Source organism: Callorhinchus milii, unplaced genomic scaffold, assembly GCF_018977255.1.
Source record: "Callorhinchus milii isolate IMCB2004 unplaced genomic scaffold, IMCB_Cmil_1.0 Scaffold19, whole genome shotgun sequence".
NCBI lineage: Eukaryota > Metazoa > Chordata > Chondrichthyes > Chimaeriformes > Callorhinchidae > Callorhinchus > Callorhinchus milii.
This window is the reverse complement of record NW_024704760.1, coordinates 5,864,169-5,886,349: the sequence shown is the minus strand read 5'-3', so window position 1 is coordinate 5,886,349 and position 22,181 is coordinate 5,864,169. Positions and strand designations below refer to the sequence as shown.

Here is a 22,181-nt window from a genome sequence, read left to right as displayed (position 1 = left end):
AGGAGGGGTGGGGGCAGAGAGAGAGAGAAGGGGGGAAGAAAGAGGAGGAGGAGTGGGGGCAGAGAGAGAGAGAAGGGGGGAAGAAAGAGGAGGAGGAGGGGTGGGGGCAGAGAGAGAGAGAGAGGAGGGGGGGAGTCAGTCAGATATGATGGTCTGGGCTGAGTGTCGAAAGTGCGCGCTGTGTGCGAGGCGGAGCGCGAGGCCGTGCGGACCGGGCGGGCGATGGCGGAAGATGGGCGCCGCCTCCAGTGAGCAGTGCATCTATGACAGACTGGCCGACAGTGTGGAGGTGCTCCGCCGGTCCGGGGAGAGGTATGGCATGTCCCAGGGCGACATCGAGAACTTCATCGTCCACATCCTGGAGACCAACGAGCCGCAGCGGGAGGCGCCGCGGCACCCCAGGCTCCTGACGGCGGCCAAGGTAGCCGGACACTGAGAGAGAGGGGGAGGGGGGGCTCAGAGGGGGAGTCTCAGAGTGGGGGGGGGCTCAGAGAGTGGGGGGGGGGGCTCAGAGAGAGTGGGGGGGGCTCAGAGAGCGGGGGGGGGCTCAGAGAGAGTGGGGGGAGTCTCAGAGAGTGGGGGGGCTCAGAGAGAGGGGGGGGGCTCAGAGAGTGGGGGGGGGCTCAGAGAGAGTGGGGGGGCTCAGAGAGTGGGGGGGGCTCAGAGAGTGGGGGGCTCAGAGAGTGGGGGGGGCTCAGAGAGTGGGGGGGGCTCAGAGGGGGAGGCTCAGAGAGTGGGGGGGGGCTCAGAGAGTGGGGGGGGGCTCAGAGAGAGTGGGGGGCTCAGAGAGTGGGGGGGGGAGTCTCAGAGTGGGGGGGGCTCAGAGAGAGAGGGGGGGGCTCAGAGAGAGGGGGGGGCTCAGAGAGAGGGGGGGGCTCAGAGAGTGGGGGGGCTCAGAGGGGGAGTCTCAGAGAGGGGGGGGCTCAGAGAGTGGGGGGGGGCTCAGAGGGGGAGTCTCAGAGAGTGGGGGGGGGCTCAGAGAGTGGGGGGGGGGGCTCAGAGAGTGGGGGGGCTCAGAGGGGGAGTCTCAGAGAGTGGGGGGGGGCTCAGAGAGTGGGGGGGGCTCAGAGGGGGAGTCTCAGAGAGGGGGGGGCTCAGAGAGGGGGGAGTCTCAGAGGGTGGGGGGGCTCAGAGAGTGGGGGGGCTCAGAGAGTGGGGGGGGCTCAGAGAGTGTGGGGGGGGGCTCAGAGAGTGGGGGGGGCGGCTCAGAGAGTGGGGGGCGGCTCAGAGAGTGGGGGGGGCGGCTCAGAGAGTGGGGGGGCGGCTCAGAGAGTGGGGGGGCGGCTCAGAGAGTGGGGGGGGGTCTCAGAGAGTGGGGGGGGTCTCAGAGAGTGGGGGGGGTCTCAGAGAGTGGGGGGGTCTCAGAGAGTGGGGGGGGGGGCTCAGAGAGAGGGGGGGAGTCTCAGAGAGTGGGGGGGGGCTCAGAGGGTGGGGGGGGCTCAGAGGGGGAGTCTCAGAGAGTGGGGGGAGTCTCAGAGAGTGGGGGGGGCTCAGAGAGTGGGGGGGGCTCAGAGAGTAGGGGGGCTCAGAGAGTAAGGGGGGGCTCAGAGAGTGGGGGGGGGGGCTCAGAGAGTGGGGGGGGGGGCTCAGAGAGTGGGGGGGGCTCAGAGAGTGGGGGAGGGGCTCAGAGAGTGGGGGAGGGGGCTCAGAGAGTGGGGGGAGGGGGCTCAGAGAGTGGGGGAGGGGGCTCAGAGAGTGGGGGGAGGGGGCTCAGAGAGTGGGGGGAGGGGCTCAGAGAGTGGGGGAGGGGGCTCAGAGAGTGGGGGAGGGGCTCAGAGAGTGGGGGGAGGGGGCTCAGAGAGTGGGGGAGGGGCTCAGAGAGTGGGGGGAGGGGGCTCAGAGAGTGGGGGAGGGGCTCAGAGAGTGGGGGCTGCTCAGAGGGGGGGGGGAGGGTTCAGAGGAAGGAGGGGAGGGGGGGTTCCGCCGCTCAGAGAGGGGGAGGGGCCGCTCAGAGAGGGGGAGGGGCCGCTCAGAGAGGGGGAGGGGCCGCTCAGAGTGGGGGTCTGAACCTGGTTATTCATTTTTCAATAGGAATTATAATCAATAATAATCCTTGCGTTTGCTCGAGTGCCTTATAATGCCATCAAGATGTCTCGTAGGGCTTCACGGGATACGACTGTGTAAGTGAAGTGAATCGACTGTATATATTTTTTGCCCACAAAATAAACAGTCAATTCACTTTACACTATATCCTGTGAAGCCCATTGAGGTGTCTCAACGGTATGATAAGGCGCTATATCAAATGCAAGGCTTATTATTATTATTTTGTGGACGAAACGCGGCAGCCAATTGCGCACAGCAGTGACCGACAAACAGTCATGGACTTCTTTTTTTGGTAGGGGAAGGGATTATTTACTCCTGAAAAGTGAACCGCCAATAGACTTAATAACCGGGTTTCCGACTTACTGCTGGGTAAAGCAGAAGCGTGTGTGTGTGTGTGTGGATCCCAGGATATTAGTTCCTAAACGAAACCTAATTTGCTTTTGAAAGAATAGAATTTTTCTGCTTCCACCAGCTGTTAGGAAATAAAATCTGTAAGGAAATAACGCTACTTCCTCTAACCAGATTTCAGACTGTTTTATTATTATTCGTTCGTTATTCCCCAATATCCCGATGGGTCAGACCAAAGGCCGGTACAATCAACAGATCTTATAACAGAATAACACCACTATAGATATCTCGAGTTCAAGAGTTCAACACTGTGTCTTTCCAGCACACAAGTTTGATTCTTCATGCTTTCAGTCTTCTTGCTTACAGCTTTCAATCTTCCATCTGATATCCTCAGTCTTAGTGTTTCCAGCTCTCAGTCTTCCATCTCCCGTACCCTTGTCTCCGCAGCCCGGGGTGGCTCCATCTCCTGTATCCTTGTCTCCACGACCCGAGACGGCTCCATCTCCTGTATCCTTGTCTCCACGACCCGGGACGGCTCCATCTCCCGTATCCTTGTCTCCACGACCCGAGACGGCTCCATCGCTTGTCCTTGTCTCCACGACCCGGGACGGCTCCATCTCCCGTATCCTTGTCTCCACGACCCGGGACGGCTCCATCTCCTGTATCCTTGTCTCCACGACCCGAGACGGCACCGTACACAAAGTTAACGGAACTCTTATACCAATGTTCATCCAATCATGGTGCGGACATGAGATCACTTGGTCGAAATCATGCTGGGTGTACGTGAGCACCTCATGGGGTATACGTGCCTCAGCCCACATACACATTGACCTTAAGACCTCTGTTATCTGATCTAATTGTCTAAGATAGAAGATTGATCAGTTTAGGACTGTATCTGGTGCTCATTATTTTGTGGTGTGGGATCATTAGTACATTCCTTTTAAGTGACTGATTATTTCTTATCAGTATCCCGGGATGGTACCGAGGCCCTCTAGTTTAAGCAACTTGTTCATTAATTGCTATTCTTGAGGGTTGCCCTCTGTCGGTTGGCCCTGTCAGAATCTAGCGACCTATTGCTCAGTCGAGATCCTGTGTCGACTGGTACCTTGGACCGTTATCTCTGTGGGCTTGTTGTCATTTACTGATAAGAGGTGACCCCCTGCCCCTGTCTGTTATTCTTTCAAAAACAGAGAAAACCAGATGAGTCCTATCCCATGACTGTCAGTCCAGTTGTCCCTCACACTTAACTTAAAAGTTAACCCATTCACAACATCTATTATGATTCTAGCAGTATACAAAAAGTGTATATTCTAACACAGCCACATTGTCAAGACACAGGGTTTACTAAGGAGTGGACTGGATTGTGTAACATAACATGTAGGAGCAGGAGTAGGCCATTCGGCCCTTCGAGCCTCTGCCCCGCCGTTCAATCATGGCTGATCTTCTAATTAACTCCAGCTAATAACCTGACCCTGCCTTATCCCCATATCCCTTTTGCAATAAGAAATCTATTTATCTCAGTCTTGAATATGTTCAAGGACTGAGCGTCAACAGCCCTTTGGGGTAGTGAGTTCCATACATTCACCACCCTTTGAGTGAAGAAGTTCTTCCTCAACTCAGTGCGAGTGGCCTCTGATTTTAAGGTTGTGACCCCTGGTTTTAGTTTCTCCAACCAGGGGAAACAATCTCCTACTATCTACTCTATCATGCCCTTTGATGATCTTATAGGTTTCTATAAGATCCCCTCTTATTCTTCTATATTCTAGAGAATATAGGCCCAAATTGGTCAGCCTATCCTCGTAACTCATCCCCTTCATCCTTGGTACTAACCCAGTAAACCTACGCTGCACCCCCTCCAAGGCAAGTACATCCTTCCTTAAATAAGGAGACCAAAACTGCCACAGTATTCCAGGTGTGGTCTCACCAGGGTCCTATACAGTTGCAGCAAGACTTCCCTACTCTTATACTCTAATCCTTTCATAATGAATAGTGTATTTATAGGCCATTGATCCCCTTCCCCCCACCCCCAAAATAACACTAGCCTTCAAGTGAATGAACCAATTTTTATTTGGCTGGGACGCCGAGAGAATGGAATCTGTAATGTCTGCCCGGACAGGTAGATGGAACCTCAGTTTAATGTGTCATCCAAAGGATGGGGCATCCGACAATGTGGCCCTCCCCTCCCCACTCAGCAATGCAGCATTGCACAAGAGTGTCGGCCTAGATTACAAACCCCCGAAGTAGGGTTTGAACTCACAGACTAATTCTGACACCTACAACTTCCTGACCCCAACATATTAACAGTGACTACAACAACAACAAAATTACATTTGTATAGCGCCTTTCACATTGGGAGGACGTCCCGAGGACTCTTATTAATAATGGCACATCGGCTAACAATGATTCTCCAAAGAAGTGAGCAAGATCTCCTTAGAGATGAGCTGGTTTAAATGTGATGTGTTTGGCAACAGAATGTTTGAAGCGCACCAGTCCAGAGCACTGTCAATGACAAACCAGCCAACCTGGCTCATTGGCTGGATTTTGAGGTGGCAGATTCAGTCATGGAAAGAAGTGCAGGAATTCTTTACAATTAACGCCATAAGCCAAAGCCTTAGTGGTCCTGGCTGTCCTGTCGGTTCTCTTGCTACATTTCGCCCACAAAATACGCAGTCAATTCACTTTACAGTATGTTCTGTGAAGTGCTTTGAGACGTCTCGAGGATGTAATAAGGTGTTATATCAAATACAAGGATTATTATTAATACTAGTTAGAGCGTATGATCTTGTCCACAACAATAGTTGGATTTATAGCTTAGCACTCTTCACACGGGGTAGCGTCTCTGAGCACTACTAGTACTGCAAGTAATATTGGGGGTACTCCCCAATATATTGGAGGCTGCCATGTTTGACTATAAAATATACAATCTGATCCACTTTACCAAAAATATACTTTACAGTAAATCCATTGAAGTGCTTTGAAACATCCTCCAGATGTAACAGGTGCTATATCAAATGCAACAATCTATTTATACATGTAGTTGATATTTAATTAAATGCAAAATAAGCACGATTGTGGATTGCTCCTTCTGTGCTTTGGTAATACTGTACAATGAAAGAGGAACAAAATTCTGTTTTGTAGGAGACTGAAAGCGGAACAAAGCAGCACATAATACAAAACTGCCCCTGCGTGAGGGGCATTGTACAAATGGTTGTTGCTTCTATTATACCATAGCATTATTCATTATTAATTAATTATTAATAAAGCATTATTATACTATATTAATTTATTTTAAAAAAGCATAACATGGCACAGCACTCATTGGGGTTCACTATTTTATCAAAGCACTGTCCTGTAGTAATGAGGCATGAAGCGCCATATTCTACTGCATATTGTACTGCAGCTTATAGTGAAGAGTAAAAGACTATTTTGGAGTATATTATTATCCCGAAGCATGTGTTGCAATAGAATGGGATGCAAGGCTGTGAGAGACGCAAAGCACGACACTAAATTGTAGAGGCAAGCTAAAGCCACTGGAGGGCAGACAATGCTAAGAAATTGGAGTTCAGCTGAACTTTTGCTGTATATTGTAGGAATTATATCATAATCACACTAGTAATAGTAACCACCTTTTTAGTAAGCCAGCAACAGGACGACAATGGACTTTCTGAAACTGTGCTCCGAGGAGTAATTACAGAGAATCTCTAGCACCAAAATAATCGTAAAAGGAAATAATGCACCTGTTGCCTTATAAACAGCCATGGAGTGAATGATCGATTGTTATTTGGGGATTGTAGCTGGAACAGTGGGAGAAATTCCCTTCTCTTTTCAAATACTGTCACCTGAACAGACACGGACAAGACCTCAGTTCTGACTCCTGATAATGCGGTGCTCATCATGCTCTGGGCGCTGTCAACCTAGACTGTATGAGTTCATAGGGCTTGGAATCACAGCCTTCTGACTCGGAGGAGATAGTGCTACTAACTGAGCCTGGTTGATACCTGTCTGGCTTTGTAAAATACTACCTACTGTACCTTCACTCTTCTTTCTAGCATCATTTACTGTATATGGCTATGATGATTATCAATTTGGATGGATGTATAATTAGCATTTGCCTCTTCTATATCACTTTCTTTGAATATTCCTGTTACTGTGGCTCTTCACAGGTCCAACGCGCAAAACGCATTAGTATCCAGTAAAGCTATCCCCTTCCTTCAGTTTGTTCCAATGCTACACTTTAGCTTGCTCTTGAGGATACAAAGGTACATCCTGTTTTTAACCTGCTTAATTTACAGTAATTTCACTTCCTCCTGTGTCCTTGATAGAGACAGGCAGTTTGCCACATAGAGAATTCAGGAGATGTTTGCCGTTCTGCCAAAGTTATCACCACTATTTATAAGTTTAAAATACATTTTTCTTTTTGATGATTCAAAAACCTGGGTGATGATGATAATAATAATCCTTGCATTTGATATAGCACCTTATCACGTCGTTGAAATGTCTCAAAGCACTTCACAGGATACATTGTAAAGCGGAGTGACTATATTTGGTGGGCGAAAACCCAGCAGCCAGTTGCGCACAGCAATGTCCCACAAACATCCATGGAGTGAGTAACCAATTTTATTTAGGGGATTTATTGGCCAGGACACCTGAAGAGAGAAACCTTCTCTTTTCAAATAGTGCCATTGGATCTTTAACGTCCACCTGAACAGGCAAATAGCAAACTTCTGAACATGGTGAACTCAGGTACTATAATGATGAGATAGTGAATACATAAAAAGTATTGAGTATATTTTTCCCTCCCTCCCAGAATGTCAGCTTGAACCTGATCTGGTCTGAAACATGCCAAGACCCATCACCATGCTTACGAGTATCCAAGCCAAACTGAGAACTTAATGCATCCCACCTACACACGGAAATTCCAGAGATAGATGTTTTTATATATGCCATACTCATTATACTATAATGTTCTGTTCTTTTCTTCTGATAGATTGTGGTTGCACTGGGGCTTCTCCTGTTGACTGCCTACTCCTTCATCAGCCCATACGGTAGATCGCATTACCAGCACGCGGTAGCAGAAACCCAAAACTGGCGATGTCCAATCATTGGCCATATCCGTCTCTTTTGCCTCCCAATTGCCAAAAAGTACAATCTAGAAGGTAAGATGGCCTTTGAAAACTTACAGGTTCCTGAGTTGAAAATCACAAAGGACTTGATGAATATCGGGAGGTCGTAAGCAAGTGTTTGTATTGAAACTTTTCAGATTTGGGGATTTTCTCTGCACAAGGTGGGAAGTGTATTTTGATCATGTCTAAATTTGCGAAGCGGAGATGTGTTGAACTAGAGATTTTAAGATGTCCATTTCTAAGAGTTAGTCATTTAGAACCCTCATTCTAATCTTGGAAAAATTAGCCAAATGTTAAAGGAGGCTGAAACTCAAGCAGGTGGCAGTATGAGACAAGTGTTGAAATGTTATTGTTATTGTAATAATAATATGAATAATAATAATTATCATAACCTTGCAAGCAAGAGACCTGGGTTTGATTCCCCGTCAGGGTGAAACATTGGGCAAGTTTCCTTACTCCACGCGCCTCTGATCATCTAGCAGTAAGTAGGAACCCAGTTGTTAATCGATTGGCAGATCGCTTTTCTGGGAGTAATAAATCCTTCAAAAAAAATAATAATTTGGTCACTCTTGCCACGACTGTTTGTGGGACACTTCTGTACGTAATTGGCTGCCGCGTTTGGCCCACAAAATATACAGTCAATACACTTTGCCATATATTCTGCGAAGCGCTTTGAGAAGTCTCGAAGACGTGATAAGGCGCTATATCAATGCAAGATTTTTAGTACTTAATACAAGTATCACATGTTTCGAAGCACATCACAAAGGTTTCTGCAAAATATAGTTAATGTGTATGTAGAAGAATGCATATTTGCTGCAGTTGGAGTAATGGATTTCCTTGACTTTTCTTAACTGTAAAATCAAATACCAGTTTTAGAATTGTACATTAAACAACATTGTTCCATTCAGATTTAATATATTTTTATTATAGTAAAATAAAAACAGAATGGAACAATGTAGTACAAGGCACTGTCTGTCCAGATATAATTATTATTATTCCAGGAATAATTGTTATTATTCCTTCAAAATAATAATAATAAATTGGTCAGACGGAACCTGATGAGAGCAGGCAGAAGACTTGAGGTTGGGCTTGTAAGTTCCTCTAAAGATTGGGTTTGTAAGTTCCTCTAAGGTTTGAGGTTGGCTTTGGAGTTGGAAGTTCCTTTGAAGTCTTGAGTAATGAAATGGGGGAGTGGGGGATGGCTTAAAAATAAGCAGGAATTAAAAGCCAAAGTTACATTTGATTTTGGAAGTGAACTTTAGTGCTGTAAACTTCTTTTTAAACGTGTTTTGCTTGGATTCCACCATCTTCTCAGGGCCACTGAGCAATCTTTTCCACCTTTTTAATGAAGCAACCCTCCTGAAAGGTCTTGGGTTCAACTGTAAAACATCTGTTGTTTTTGAGACATTTAATGTATTCCAGTTGAAGATTTAGTTCTTCAACGAGTCACACAAGGTACCGAAGGATACTTTTCACCTTTTTTCCTCTGTTATGGAGCTGCAGCTGTCTTCTGTCCATGAAGCTTCAAGCTGTTGATGGTACGATTAGTAGAACATATCCTTACAGCGCTAGATTGTAAACCATTAACCAATAATACTTGTTGCTGTGGTTCTTGAAACACAAGGAATGCCAGAAGTCGAGTTGGAACCCAAGCAGCCAATTACATTCACAATTTTTACTTCCGTATCTCCGTGTGTATAGACAACTTATGGCTGAGAGAGCATTGTACAATCTGTAACCCGATTAATCAAACGCATTAATACTTGATGTTGTGAGCCCATTACTCCCATCATCGCTTCGCTCCACTGGCTCTCTTATCTCCCAGTGGATCAATTCCAAAATCTGTGTACTCGCCTTCAAATTCCTCCACCGCCTCGCCCCATGCTACCTCAGTGACCTCCTGCAACCCAACATGTTCCCTGGATTCCCCCGTCCCCTCCTCAAACGTCATTGCTTTAAGATGTTCTCCTGTTGTCAAGGGTGCTATTTAAATGTTAATTTAAGCAGAAAATGTCATTTGTTTCAAGAACAAATTAGATAGATTTCTGCTAGAAAATAATATCTTGGGATACAGTGTATAGTTCGGGACATGACATGTCAAGTGACTGCCAGAATGGTGGGAGCCAAACTAGATGGACCTCGGTCTTCTTTCGCCTAGCCAATTCTTACGTTCTTAATTGTTGTCATTGATGTGTTTTTTTAAATAGCTTTAAATAACCACGGCAACAGCTATTCTTTGTTTGCAGTTTCATCATAGTTTATGTTGTCCTGTGTGGTCTGTTTTTTACTTTAAAAGAGCCTATTTTCATTTGAGTTGAACTAACACTGCATAGGTTGAAGCAACTGTTGATTTTTTGCTAAGTAGTTATATTCTATAGAGAGAGATGATGTTATTTAACTCAGAACGAACAGATGGACAAGAGTACGCACAGGAGACTGGACTACGAATGTAATTCATTTGTCGCAGTCTGAACTCTCTGCAGCTGATGGATACACAGAAAGAATACACATAACCACAGCCAAGTATGTGCTCACAATAAGAAATTGCTTTGAGAATCGCAGTGTACTCTGGTACATGTTTATTCAAAATCTTCTTTGGCCATGTACAATAAAGAAGTTCAAGGTTTAAGCCAAAAGTTTTTAATATTGAGACATTATGCTGAAGCTAGCTGCAATGCAACGAGTCACGCAACAAACCGAACTGCAGAAGTTCTTTAAACCTTTAGAACTACTTCATAACCACAGAAAACTTTTTTTTAAACTTTACACAATAGCAGCAAAAAAACACATGTATCATCAACTAAAAAATATCAAATCAGAATGGAACAATGTAGTTTTTGTCCATCTGTGACCAGGCCTCCCTCTGCTTCCTCGTCCTGCTCAATCTCTCTATTGCCTTCGATACCGTGGGCCACTCCATCCTCCTTCACCTCCTCTCCTCTCAACCATCAAGGTTCTGTCCTTGAATGGTTCTGGTCTTATCTCTCACACCGTCTCCGCCAACAATTTCTCTTCCAGGTCTCGTACAGTCTCGTGTTCCTCAGGGTTCTGTCCTTGATCCCCTCCTTTTCAAGCTCTGTATGCTCCCCCTTGGTGACATCATCCGAAGACATGGGGTCAACTTCCACATGTGCACGGATGACACCCAACTCTATCTCTCTGCCTCCATTCTCGATTCCAAGATGTCCTAACAGTCTGTCTGTCTGTCTGGCATCAAGTCCTGGATGAGAGCCAACTTTCTACAGCTGAATGTCAGCAAGACTGAGGCCCTCTTGATCGGCTCGCACCAGCACCTCAGGCACTGGCAGCTTCAGCATCCACGGATGCACACTCCACCTCACCAAGACAGTTAGGAACCTGGGCGCCTTGTTCGACACTCAACTGAACTTTCTTCCCCTTATCTGTGTCATGAGCCGCTCTGCCTTCCCCCACCTCCCACTACTGCCTCATCCGTCAGTCCACCAAAACCCTCATGCACGCATTTGTCACTTCAAGACTTGCTCCCTCCTTGTTGGCCTCCCCAGTTCTTCCCTCCACAGCTGCAAATCATCCAGAACCCTGCAGCTTGTGTCCTCTCCCACTCCAGTCTCTATGACCCCATCACCCTCGCCCGGCTCCACTGGCTCCCCATCTCTCAGAGGATAGAATTCAAAATCCTCGTCCTCACTTTCAAGGCCCTCCTACATCTCTGACCTGTTGATCCCCTATCAACCCGTCCACTCCCTCCGCTCAGCAGGCTCTGGCCTGCTCCAGGTCTCCCAACCTACCGTCTGTGGCCGGGCGTTCAGCCTCTCTGCCCCCACCCTTTGGAACTCCATCCCACAGTCCATTTGCCTTGCTCCCTCCCTTGCCTCCTTCAAGGCAAAACTCAAGACCCTCCTTTTTGACAGTGCCTTCAGCCGCCCTCCTACCCCTTCTGCCCTCCCTTATCCCAACCCTGCCCCCTCATGCTCAGGTCCTGATGCCTTGGGACATCCTCCTACTGTGAAAAGCGCTTTACAAATGTAAATTTGCTGTTGTAGAACAACATAGTTGTAAAGTCTGTGACATGTCTGGTTTTGTTTCTTGTCTGGTATAAATGATGCATACAGTAAATACTAATTGTTTAATTATTTGTTTAGCAAATGTGTGTGTTTTAAAATGCTTTTGTCCAACTGAAAAAAAATCTTGCAAATGTGCAACAACAATGTTGTGGGAGATAGATATGAATGGAGGGCGTATTTTACGCTGATGGCTAAAAATAGCTATCGCTAAAAATCTTTTCATCTTTATACAATAAGAAATTCCATTATAATGTAATGGTGAACAAGTTTTAAACAGATAAGCCCAATAAACCATTTTGCCCACAACATATACAGTCAATTCACTTTGCAGTATATTTTGTGAAGCGCTTTGAGACGTCTCAAAGACGTGATAAGGCGCCGTATCAAATGCAAGTTATTATTATCATAAACCTGACTTTCTAGCTTTGTAGCATTCCAAATAGTCAATATGTAAATACATACACGCGATGCACTGTAATCTGTTGCTGCCACACAATAACATTTTGTTGTGACACTACTGAAGCATTTGAGTGAAGGGAATTTCCATTTCATAATCTTTAGACAATATTGGCAGGCAGCATCTCGTTTGACCTGTACAAAGTATAAAGAGGAGCGTGGTTCAGGGTCGAGTGACCATTAGAGTATGGTGAGCATTGAATAGTAATAATCTTTGCATTTGATATAGCGCATTATCACGTCTTCGAGATGTCTCAAAGCGCTTCACGGAATATACTGTCAAGTGAATTCGCTGTGTATTTTGTGGGAGAAAATATGGCTTCTCACTCACATACTGTCACGTGTGGCATTCCTCAGAGCTCTATCTTTGGTCCTCTCAATTTTAATCCCTCCATGGTCTTGTATTCATCTTGCCTCCAAGACTGCTCATTCCTCTCAGCAGGCTCTGGCCTGTTCCATGTCCCCCACTGTCCCGCTCCACCATTGGCGGCTGGGCCTTCAACCTTTCTGCCCCCATCCCAAATTCCCTTCGCCTCGCTCCCTCCCTTGCCTCCTTCAAGGCATGTCTCAAAACCCTCCTCTACAACCGAGCCTTTGGCCACCCTCCTACTCTCCCTGCACTCCTCCACCTTCCCTGATCCCGACCCCCAGCTCGGGTCCAAATCCCTGGCTGGCCAAAGCCCTGGGATATCATCCTGACGTGACAGGCGCTATACAAATGTATATTGTGTTGTAAGACCGCCTCAAACCCTGCCAACGCGGCGCTCTCTGTGCTCAGCGGGTTCCGACCCGTTTCAAGGTCCCTGTCCCGTCATCAGTGGTCGAGCTCCCAACACATCTTCCCACAACAAACTCCTGGATTTTCATCCTAGATTTCCTTTGACTCGCCACCTTCAGGATCTGCCTCAAGATCTTCCTCTTTGACTACGTTTTCGGCCATCTTTCCCCAACCCCCCTCCCCCCAACTTGGTTGCAAACTGTCCAACACCATGGGATGTCCTCCTGCGATGAAACGTGCTGTATGAATGAAAATTGTATTGTAATTTGTATTAGATTTCATTTGTGCAACATAATACTAGATATGATTATCAGTGTAGCAAACGATGGGTCTTGAATTATCTCTGTAGTCGGAATAATCCAAAGCCACATTGAATTATAGAGTTAAACATCTTCACTACTCAAATATGAGTATAAAGTTCAGATTTTCAGAAGATAGTGGTTTGCCACTGCATTTGTAGTACATGTCAGGATTTACTAAGTGACACATAAGACTTTTTGTTATCGCTTGCGTGATTATTTTTACCAAATATTTTCCTACACCCAACCCCACCCACGGCTCTTTTGAATTCAATGTGCAGTCACATTCCCTATTCTTCTCTTTGTGGAAATGACTATTTTTTGCTGTGACTTCAGTTCAATTTTTTATTTAAAAAGCTGAACAATGGAACTAACAGCATGATTGTAAATAGCCACCGCTTCATGTGGATGACTGATGCAGCTCAGTTAGGGCTTGGGTACATATTAGTCATTTTGTCCTTGCTGTAAGATGTTAAGAAGTATCAAAAGCTTCTATTCTTGGAAAAGACAAACAAAAGAAATGAATGAACAGAAGGCATGAGAGAGATTAATCAACCAAGCTTAAAAGTCTTTTGATAAAGAAAGTGGGGCAGAATAGATTGTTTTATTTTGTTCCATATATTGATACACAAGTAAAATACAAAGTTCATTCTGATTTCTGAAGCAAACTATTTTTTATGATAAATGTTTTAACTTCCGTGAGAGCAAAATATTAAACCTGATGCTTGTGAATGGAGAGAAACTGTTTGCCAGCACTGTATCAGCAAGGAACAATTTTGAAATATTGTAAGCCTCTGAATTTGACACTGATGTTCCATTGGAAGGATTAAGACATTACATTCCAACATACCACCAAGTGAAAGGGTGTTCACTGTATTTGTTGCCAAAACTTGCATTAAAAAATCTGTACGAGTCCCTCTTTAAACAAGTTTGTAACATTTCATGTTTCTTCCTGTGTAACGTTTCCTATCACATTTTTAAAAAATCTCTCTGCTCTAATTGAATCCAGAAAAGATTGCATCACCTGCAGATAGATTTAATTTGGTGCTATAATCGTGTGACGTTCGAATGGGTTTCAAAAATGTTTAAAGACATTTTGACTGGATAAGCTCACTTCCCTTTTTGAACCTCACTATTGGATTGTTAACATAAACAATTGTGGCTGTCCTTCAAGCATCAGTCGAGGTTATGAGCTCATGTGCCATCGTTGATCTTGAACTCACAGCCTCTGACCCAGAGGCAAGAGTGACACCAACTGAACTAAACTGATGTTTCAAATAAACATAATCTGTGCATTTGATATGGCACCTTATCACACCTTCTAGACGTCTCAAAGCGCTTCACATAATATACTATAAAGTAAATTGACTGTAGATTTTGTGAGCAAAACTCGGCAGCCAATTGTGGACAGCAGTGTCCTGCACGCAGCCATGGATTGAGTGACCAAATTATTTATTAATTAATTTACTTTTGAAGGAATTGTTATCCCTGGAAAAGTGATCCGCCAATCGACTAACAACCAGTTTCCTACTTACTGCTAGGTAAACAGAGGTGTGTGGAGTAAGGAAACTTGCCCAATGTTTCACCCTGCCCGGGAATCGAACCCAGGTCTTCTCGCTTGTGAGGCGAGCGTTCTAACCACTGAGCTACAGGACTCCACAATGGTGACCTCAGCGGAGGTGCATGTTTAGGCAGAAATACTGAGCAGTTGTTTCATCTATCTCACAACTTTGACTGGGATTATCTTTCTGATTCATTAGGGTAGTGCTGGGTATTGTGTAGCACAATGATGACCTTATATCTTACTTTTAGTCATACTTAGTTACTTTTGAATAGGACTCATTGTTCCGTTAACTTTCTCTGCTCTTAATCTAAGTTTGCTATGAATAGTCAATATTTTAACACCGTGAAGGAAATCTGTTGTACAACCCATCCACCCTTTCTATGATTATGAAGTGACATTTCCTTCCGCTACGAATTCTCTGAGCGGTAGATATTCTGCATTATCTGTATTGTTCCATGCCTCAGATATTATTATGAGTTTTATTCTTATAAAATTGATAGCTTCCTGTTCTGGTTACAGAAAGTCTTTAGAAAATGTACGTAAAGCAAAATAATCTCAGTATTGTTTAGTTATATATAATTAACCTTGTATTTGAGGTAACGCCTCATCATGTGGAAATATCTCAAAGCACTTCACAGAGTTTCACGGAGATGCCAATTTGTACACAGCAATGACACTCAAAACAGCCATGAAATAAATAACCAATTTTTAATCTGGAGGATTGTTGGGTGGAAGTTACTGGGAGAATGTCCCTTGTGATCTTTTACGTCCACCTGAAATCTCAGCCAAAGGTCAGTACCTCCAACAATGCAACATTCCCCCTGCACTATATTGGAGTGTTAGCAAAGTGCTGACGTGTCATGCAAGTAATCCAAACAAGGGTCTTTTTAGAAAATAATCCCTAAAAGAAATTCTAAGATTCAATTATCTTATTAACAAGAATAATCCTTGCATTTAATATAGTGCCTTATTACATCATTGAGGTGTCTCAAAGCTCTTCACATAATTATGTATTGTAAAATGGATAAACTTTGTATTTTGTGGGCGAAACGTGCCAGCCAATTTGCACACAGCAGTGTCCCACAAACAGTCATGGATGAGGTAACCAAATTGGAGGATCGGGCAATTATGCACCACAGCAAACAGTCCTTGGTTTGAAAATGACTGGTGCTTCATAGGGATAAGAAGTGCAGATGATATTGAGCAAAGATATATCAACTCTTATAATTGTAGTGAATCTGCTGCCAGACTGGTTTGTTAATTTTCAACACCACTTACNTTTTTCCTGCGATGTTATGAGCTTTTTGAAACTGAAATGTAATTTAAAAACACTCAACAATATGACTCAAGACATGGGTGTGCCCATCCTATTTTTCTTCCTGAACTGCATTCAAAAGTCAGACACCAGACAATTCTGCGGACAGACCAAAGCTGATAATATGTACAGTTAATTACAGAGGGAGGCAATGTCATCATAACTAATTATTAATTTAGGAAAGAGACCAATAATTTCAGTGTATTATTCAGTAGTGTTTATTTCTAATTGTACCTGATCCTAAAAATGATTAATTACCACACCCTGCAGCCTTTCCATCTCTGCCCTCACAAGCTTCATGTCATCCAGAATTCCCATCACCCCTCTCCTTACCAGACTTTACTGGCTTCCTATTCTCCTTTGAGTCAAGTTGTATGGATCTTCATGAGTCAATGCCTCCATGGTCCTGCTTATATATCTGTCCCTCTCTGCCTCATGTCCAGTGGCAAACTTTCAATCATTTTGCCCCTGCTCTCCAGAAAATGCACCCTAAATCCCTCCTCCTCGCTCTCCTCTGCTTTCTGCTTCCATCCTATCTGCTTTCAAAAAAATGTCGAAAAACCTATTCTCATGAAACAGCACCTTTGGCCATCTCCTGTCACCCACCCAGCTTGAGCTCTTGTTTTATCTGAGATTTTCTCCAGTGTGAAAGATGCTACACAAATTTAGTTTTGTTGTTGTTAAATGCAAATTATTGTTGTCTGTGTTTGAATTGCTGTAATTGCACAGTGTATATTTTAGATACTCTACATCATTTACCAACAACAGTACTTTATATTTTAGGAGGTGGCTACTTCATTTATAGAATGGGGAGTTAAATAATGAGACTACTTATTTGTATTTTACTTTGTTGTTGAGTACCACTGAGTTTTAGGTCATAAATTTTGTGGCACTTCAACAAGCAGGTAAAATAACTAGTAAAACTAGCTTTGGTTCTTTTTCTTGTTCTGGTTTGCTTAGCACAAGCGAAATAACCCAAGCAAATTATGGGCAATATTCTGTGGATTTATTATTTCCCAATGCACAGATTAACACTGTCCACATTACATTCTTAAATAAGGAAAAATTATTTTGTGTCAGGGGAACACAATTTCTTGCATTTGATATAGCGCCTCATCGCATCTTCGAGACGTCTCAGAACGCTTCACAGAATATACTATAAAGTGAATTGGCTGTATATTTTGTGGGCGAAACACAGCAGCCAATTGGGCGCAGCAACGTCCCACAAACCATCATGGAATGAGTGATCAATGTGTATCCGATTGCTCTAACTTGTATACAGTGTCCCTTATGGTCAGTTTTCTTTCAGGGTTTCATGAATGGGGATGTTTTGGTTGCAAGCGAACATACTCCCAGCTGCTAACCAACTGCACGGAATGCGCTGCCTTGACCACTATCGGACGAGTGAGCGACTTAACGCATATCTCCAAGTATAACCACCGAATCGTACAACCAGTTGTAATTGAGGTAAAGTATTCCCGTGTTTTCTTTGGTGTCCATTGTACACCACCTCTTATTCTCGAATAAAATTAAAAATACTGCTTTCTTAGAATCTGGCTTTATATATCGCACACTCCATCCCAAAGTCCCTCTGTCTCGCCCCCTCCCTTGCCTCCTTTAAGACCCTTCTCAAGACCCTCCTCTTCGATCGTGTCTTCAGTCACCTCCCTACCCTCCACCCCTCCTGATCTCAACCACCAGCTTGCGTGCGGAGACCTGACTATCCAGTGACTTGGGACGTCCTCCTGACTTGAAAGGCGCTATCCCAATGTAAATTTGTTGTTGTTGTTGCACACAATAGAGTGACAGCTTTTTAGTGTGGAAATGTTTTCTATCTAAAATTAGTGTGATACTGAGTTTCTGTGCATCCTCTTGCTCGTAGAGTGGATCAACGGTGTCACTATCATATGAAGATCTGAAACGCTTACATTCCAAATACAAGGAGTTCATGGATGTATACGGTGCAGTTGACAGTGAAGCAACTGAAAACTCATACGTCTTTCCAGAAGAGGAATCCAACCTAATTGTTCACTGGTACGATGAAATGTAATGACCCCAGATAAAGGATATCTTTGTTCACAACTGGCCATCGAGCAATTATTTTCAAGTGAAATAATGTGTGTGAGATAAAGTAACATTGGAGACCTTGAAGAAATAGAGGAGAATAGAGACCAGATGTAAGTCAGTGAGCCAATCCTCGCCCGGCTTCAACTGACGGGTGGCAAAGTTATTTTAAAACATTATTCTATTTTGATAAAGACATTTCCTCTATACTTGGAAACAGTTTTTCTTTAATTAAGTATGTCAGCAGCCCCTTTTATTATATAAGCTTTTAGAAACTGCTTCCTCTAATACTTAAACCCAAAGTAATATTCTAGGCATTGTTTGTTATGAAGCCAAAACAAACAAACTCTGACTCACTTTGCTTGAGTACGTATGTTACCTCTTAAAGCTTTTTTTAATTATTCAGCAGTGAGCAGTTTCTCTGGAGAGAAATGTCCAGTTCAACTGTTTTGAAAAAAATGTTTAACTTAGATTTTTGTACCTTTTAGAATTGCAATAACTGATGTGCCACACAATATGATTGGTATTGTAACATTTGGTATTGGCTATTAGCAGCAATCAAATGTTTCAGTCTAATGTGTAAATCTCCCCTGTGTTTACTATAGATGTTGGTTTGGTGTTTCAATTTTCTATTTCCTTAATATTAATATTGTATATACAAGGGCGTGCTTCAGGCAAATGTGCAATGCAAATGAATTGATAGCTTAAAGTTTTATCAGGGACATTGTTACGATTAACTGTATCTATACCTCTGGAAATAACTTGTATGCTGCGAATTAACTACCCAGTTTGCATTGATAAATATATTGTTTTAAGATGGGTAAAATAATTAGTAACAATATAAAAGTATATAATTAAATATCTGTGGCCACCTAACTTGGTGTCATTTGCAAAATTGTCTTCCTGAGTCTGCAAGTCAAAATTATTAATGTATAAAAAAGATAGGAGGGGTCCCAGTGCAGACCCTTGAGTCATCCTGGCTTAACACTGCCCTCGATTTCAAACTAGCTTCTCTAACAAATGTTCTCGGCTGCCCTCTCTTAGGCCAATTGCTAGTATGATCCGTACCTTGTCTTACCCCTGATGCTCTGTGAGAAACTCAGCACAAGTTCCAGACAATAAACTATTTTTGTATCTTTTAGAATTGCAATAACTGTGTTTTATAACATCTGAGACATGAACCTTGCAGTCTCTAATAATTGCTGCCCTATTTGTGTGCTACTTAAGCTGTTGTGAGTTTAATCAAATCATTTTCCATACTTCTGCAGAATAATCCCAGCACATTTATTGAAGAACTCACTGAATTTGTGAATTTATATACATGAACAATGTTGAAACAAATTTCGATCTTCATTCCCTACAGGAAAACCCAGCACCTAAATGGGATGCATGTCTTACGAGCACTTTTTCCAAACTCTAGCTTGTTGCCTTTTGAAAATAAAGTCTCACTGAAGAAGTGCTTAATAACACCAACCCGCGGTTCTGCTGTTCAGCTCTTGGTAAGGAGAAAAACCTTGATTAAGTTGTTTGTCTAGATTAACCTAAATTACACAGATCAGCCAATGATCCAGATCCGTCAACTACAGTAGATTATTACAGTGGAGTATGAGGAAGCAGCAATTCTGTGGTGCAGTACCATTTTGCACTTTCTTAACCGGTTCAAATAGCGTTGCTTAAAAAAGAAATGCCTTTATTAAGGCATGTTTCCAAAAAAAAATACATTAAACAATTGTTGTTTGTAATTTGTGATTTGGAATCAGAGCAATAAATGTTATAGAATTTTATAAACCAGGAGCTGAAGATCAACAGTAGCTTCTCTTTCTCCTTCGTGTTCTATTGAACTTGCTCTGCATTACTATCATTTTCTGCTTGTATTATATATTGCCTCATCTGTAGTATATAAATAGCACCTTTACTATGAAAAAGTCGCTACCCCGCATGAAGGGCGCTATATAAATACAAGTTGTTGTTGAATATCCAATGTTAAATTCTGCTGCGTGTCTTTTCGCTTGTGTTTGTCAGGCTCACCAACTTCAGGTTGGACACAGTTGGCTCTCTGTGGGTGGAGGTAACCTCAATCTTCATATTGATGCTTCTGAGCAATGTGCTGAGAAGTGTGGCCCCTTTTCCGTTCAGCTGGGAGAAGGTGACATTGGTGCGTATGTATGTCCTAGCTCTTTATGCTTTAGTCTACGTGATGACTTTGATAGCTCCTATTCACTCACTAAAACTGAGTGAAAGCCAGATGGGCAAGACTGTAGCATGTAGTATAAGTTACCAGCTCACAGCACTTACCTTTCTTATCAGGTCTTTGCACTTTTGCCAATGACATTGGTAATAATAACAATGTTGATTTACAAAGCATGTGTTTTACAATTGCAGTAAAAGTGCATTCATCACATTCTATAACATATATTCATCTGAAGATGAAAGTTATTGAGCACAATGAATAGGCTGAGGATACATTGGATTGTATGACTCTTTTATTTGGGGCTTGTATGTGCATGAGTGTGATGCAAAACATTTAGTTTAGGATTGTAAAATCATCTTGAATCCTTTTCTATATGATTGGGACACTAATACTCATTCTATATATTGCATTTCTATGTAAACCCACATTAAAGTAAATCACCATTTTATAAGTAACTTTTCTTGCCTTTTAGTTTTATTATGGAATAGAAATCCATTCTTCAAAAGTAGGCAGTTTAGTATTTTTCTTCTGTACAACGTGAATTAAAAAATCATTATACAAAAACTATTTTCATATAATATGTGTTTATTTAATGTGTTTTTTTGTTGCAGTTTATGCGAATTCGAAGTATTGGAGGATGACCATTTCACCAGCTGGGGAGCAAACAGTCATTGTATGCATTGGATCTGTCTGACTGAAGATGCCCTTGATGATACCAAATGACTGCATCACATGTACAGGTGTTAGCTATGCATCTTTTGAAAATCCATGTTATTTGCATCCGCATTTGGGGCCAGACACCTATTCTAAATTGACCGATTCTGTATTGACGCAGTATCCTTTTGAACATTCTGCTTAAGTTGCACTTCACAACTGCCCAAATGAAACTGACACCATTGCCTATTTCATAACCTCAATATAGGTTCCTGCACCAGTTCTTGGGTTTGTTATTTTCTGTTACTTTCTCTTTGTTTACAGATGATGCAGAAAAACCTGGTTGCTATGATGTCCTTATATTGAGGCTAGTGAGAAGTCTAGGTTTTTTTTTATTCGACCATATTGGCACCATTATAGACACATGATCTGGGCTAAATTATCTTTAACGTTTTCAGGAAGAAATGACTACTACTTGTCATTTAATTTAGATGACAAACTGAAGAAAATATAGTAATTTTAAAACAATGAACAAAAGGGTATTTGAGTTTTTTTTATATGTGCGGGGGGGAATAGATTGTAAATATGTTCTCCCCCTAAACAGGAGATAATGGTACAGCACTTGTTACTTTGCTTAAAGCACAGTCCGTGTAATTATGTTTAAAATTATGTTATGTGACTTTTACTTGGAGTTCTCATCTATGGAACATGGTGGTTTGAAAAACTTACTTTAAACATGCAACCATGTACATATTTTCCAAATGGAACTTTGTAAAATGTTACTTTGTGTACATATAATATATTTGTATATCTGTAAAGGAATCTTTGCAATATCTTGCCTTTGATTTCAACAGGCAAAGACCTTAAATCCAAAAGTAATTGTTACATAATGTTTAAACAACTTATGCAAAATAAAATATATGTGAGTTGCCATAATTTATTCTATTTTCCCTCTCTTCCCTTTGTTTCCCTTTTTATCTCCTTTTAAATTTTTGAAAAATTCCTTTTACTACCCTATACATATAAATGTATTATGAGCTGGCTGATATTCCTTTTATTCCTACAACAATTCTACATTAAAAACAAGTTTATTATTTATTCCTTATTGTCTTCTTTTGATTCATTCGTTGATTTAGGTGCCATCTGCATTGTCATTCAGGTGGATATTACGGGTTTCTCTCCTGCTATTGGAAAGTTAACATGGAGTTTTTGTACTGGTATCTGGTATTCCCTCCTCAGCCAAATTCAAATTAATTGGCTGCACATCTTGTTCTAGCGGAGAGTTGCTGACTGATATCTGCTA

The 22,181-nt window shown here is 42.8% G+C and overlaps 1 protein-coding gene across 1 annotated transcript; it reads left to right on the top strand.

The window, feature by feature from the left end:
• The first annotated feature begins 101 nt into the window (after nt 1-101).
• cunh6orf89 (chromosome unknown C6orf89 homolog) lies at nt 102-21,976 on the top strand. Its single transcript, XM_042342196.1, has 7 exons — nt 102-421; nt 7,379-7,547; nt 17,279-17,436; nt 17,852-18,003; nt 19,397-19,532; nt 20,056-20,188; nt 20,836-21,976. The coding sequence occupies exons 1-7, from the start codon at nt 146-148 to the stop codon at nt 20,916-20,918; spliced, it is 1,107 nt and encodes a 368-aa protein (XP_042198130.1). The 5' UTR covers nt 102-145; the 3' UTR covers nt 20,919-21,976.
• The last annotated feature ends 205 nt before the right edge of the window (nt 21,977-22,181 follow it).

Excerpts from the sequence above, each read along its gene's own strand:
- cunh6orf89 (XM_042342196.1), top strand. The coding sequence starts at position 146 with ATGATGGTCTGGGCTGAGTGTCGAAAGTGCGCGCTGTGTGCGAGGCGG. Across the intron at positions 422-7,378 it reads GGCTCCTGACGGCGGCCAAG|ATTGTGGTTGCACTGGGGCT; the intron begins GTAGCCGGACAC and ends TTCTTCTGATAG. Across the intron at positions 20,189-20,835 it reads GCTGGGAGAAGGTGACATTG|TTTATGCGAATTCGAAGTAT; the intron begins GTGCGTATGTAT and ends TTTTTGTTGCAG.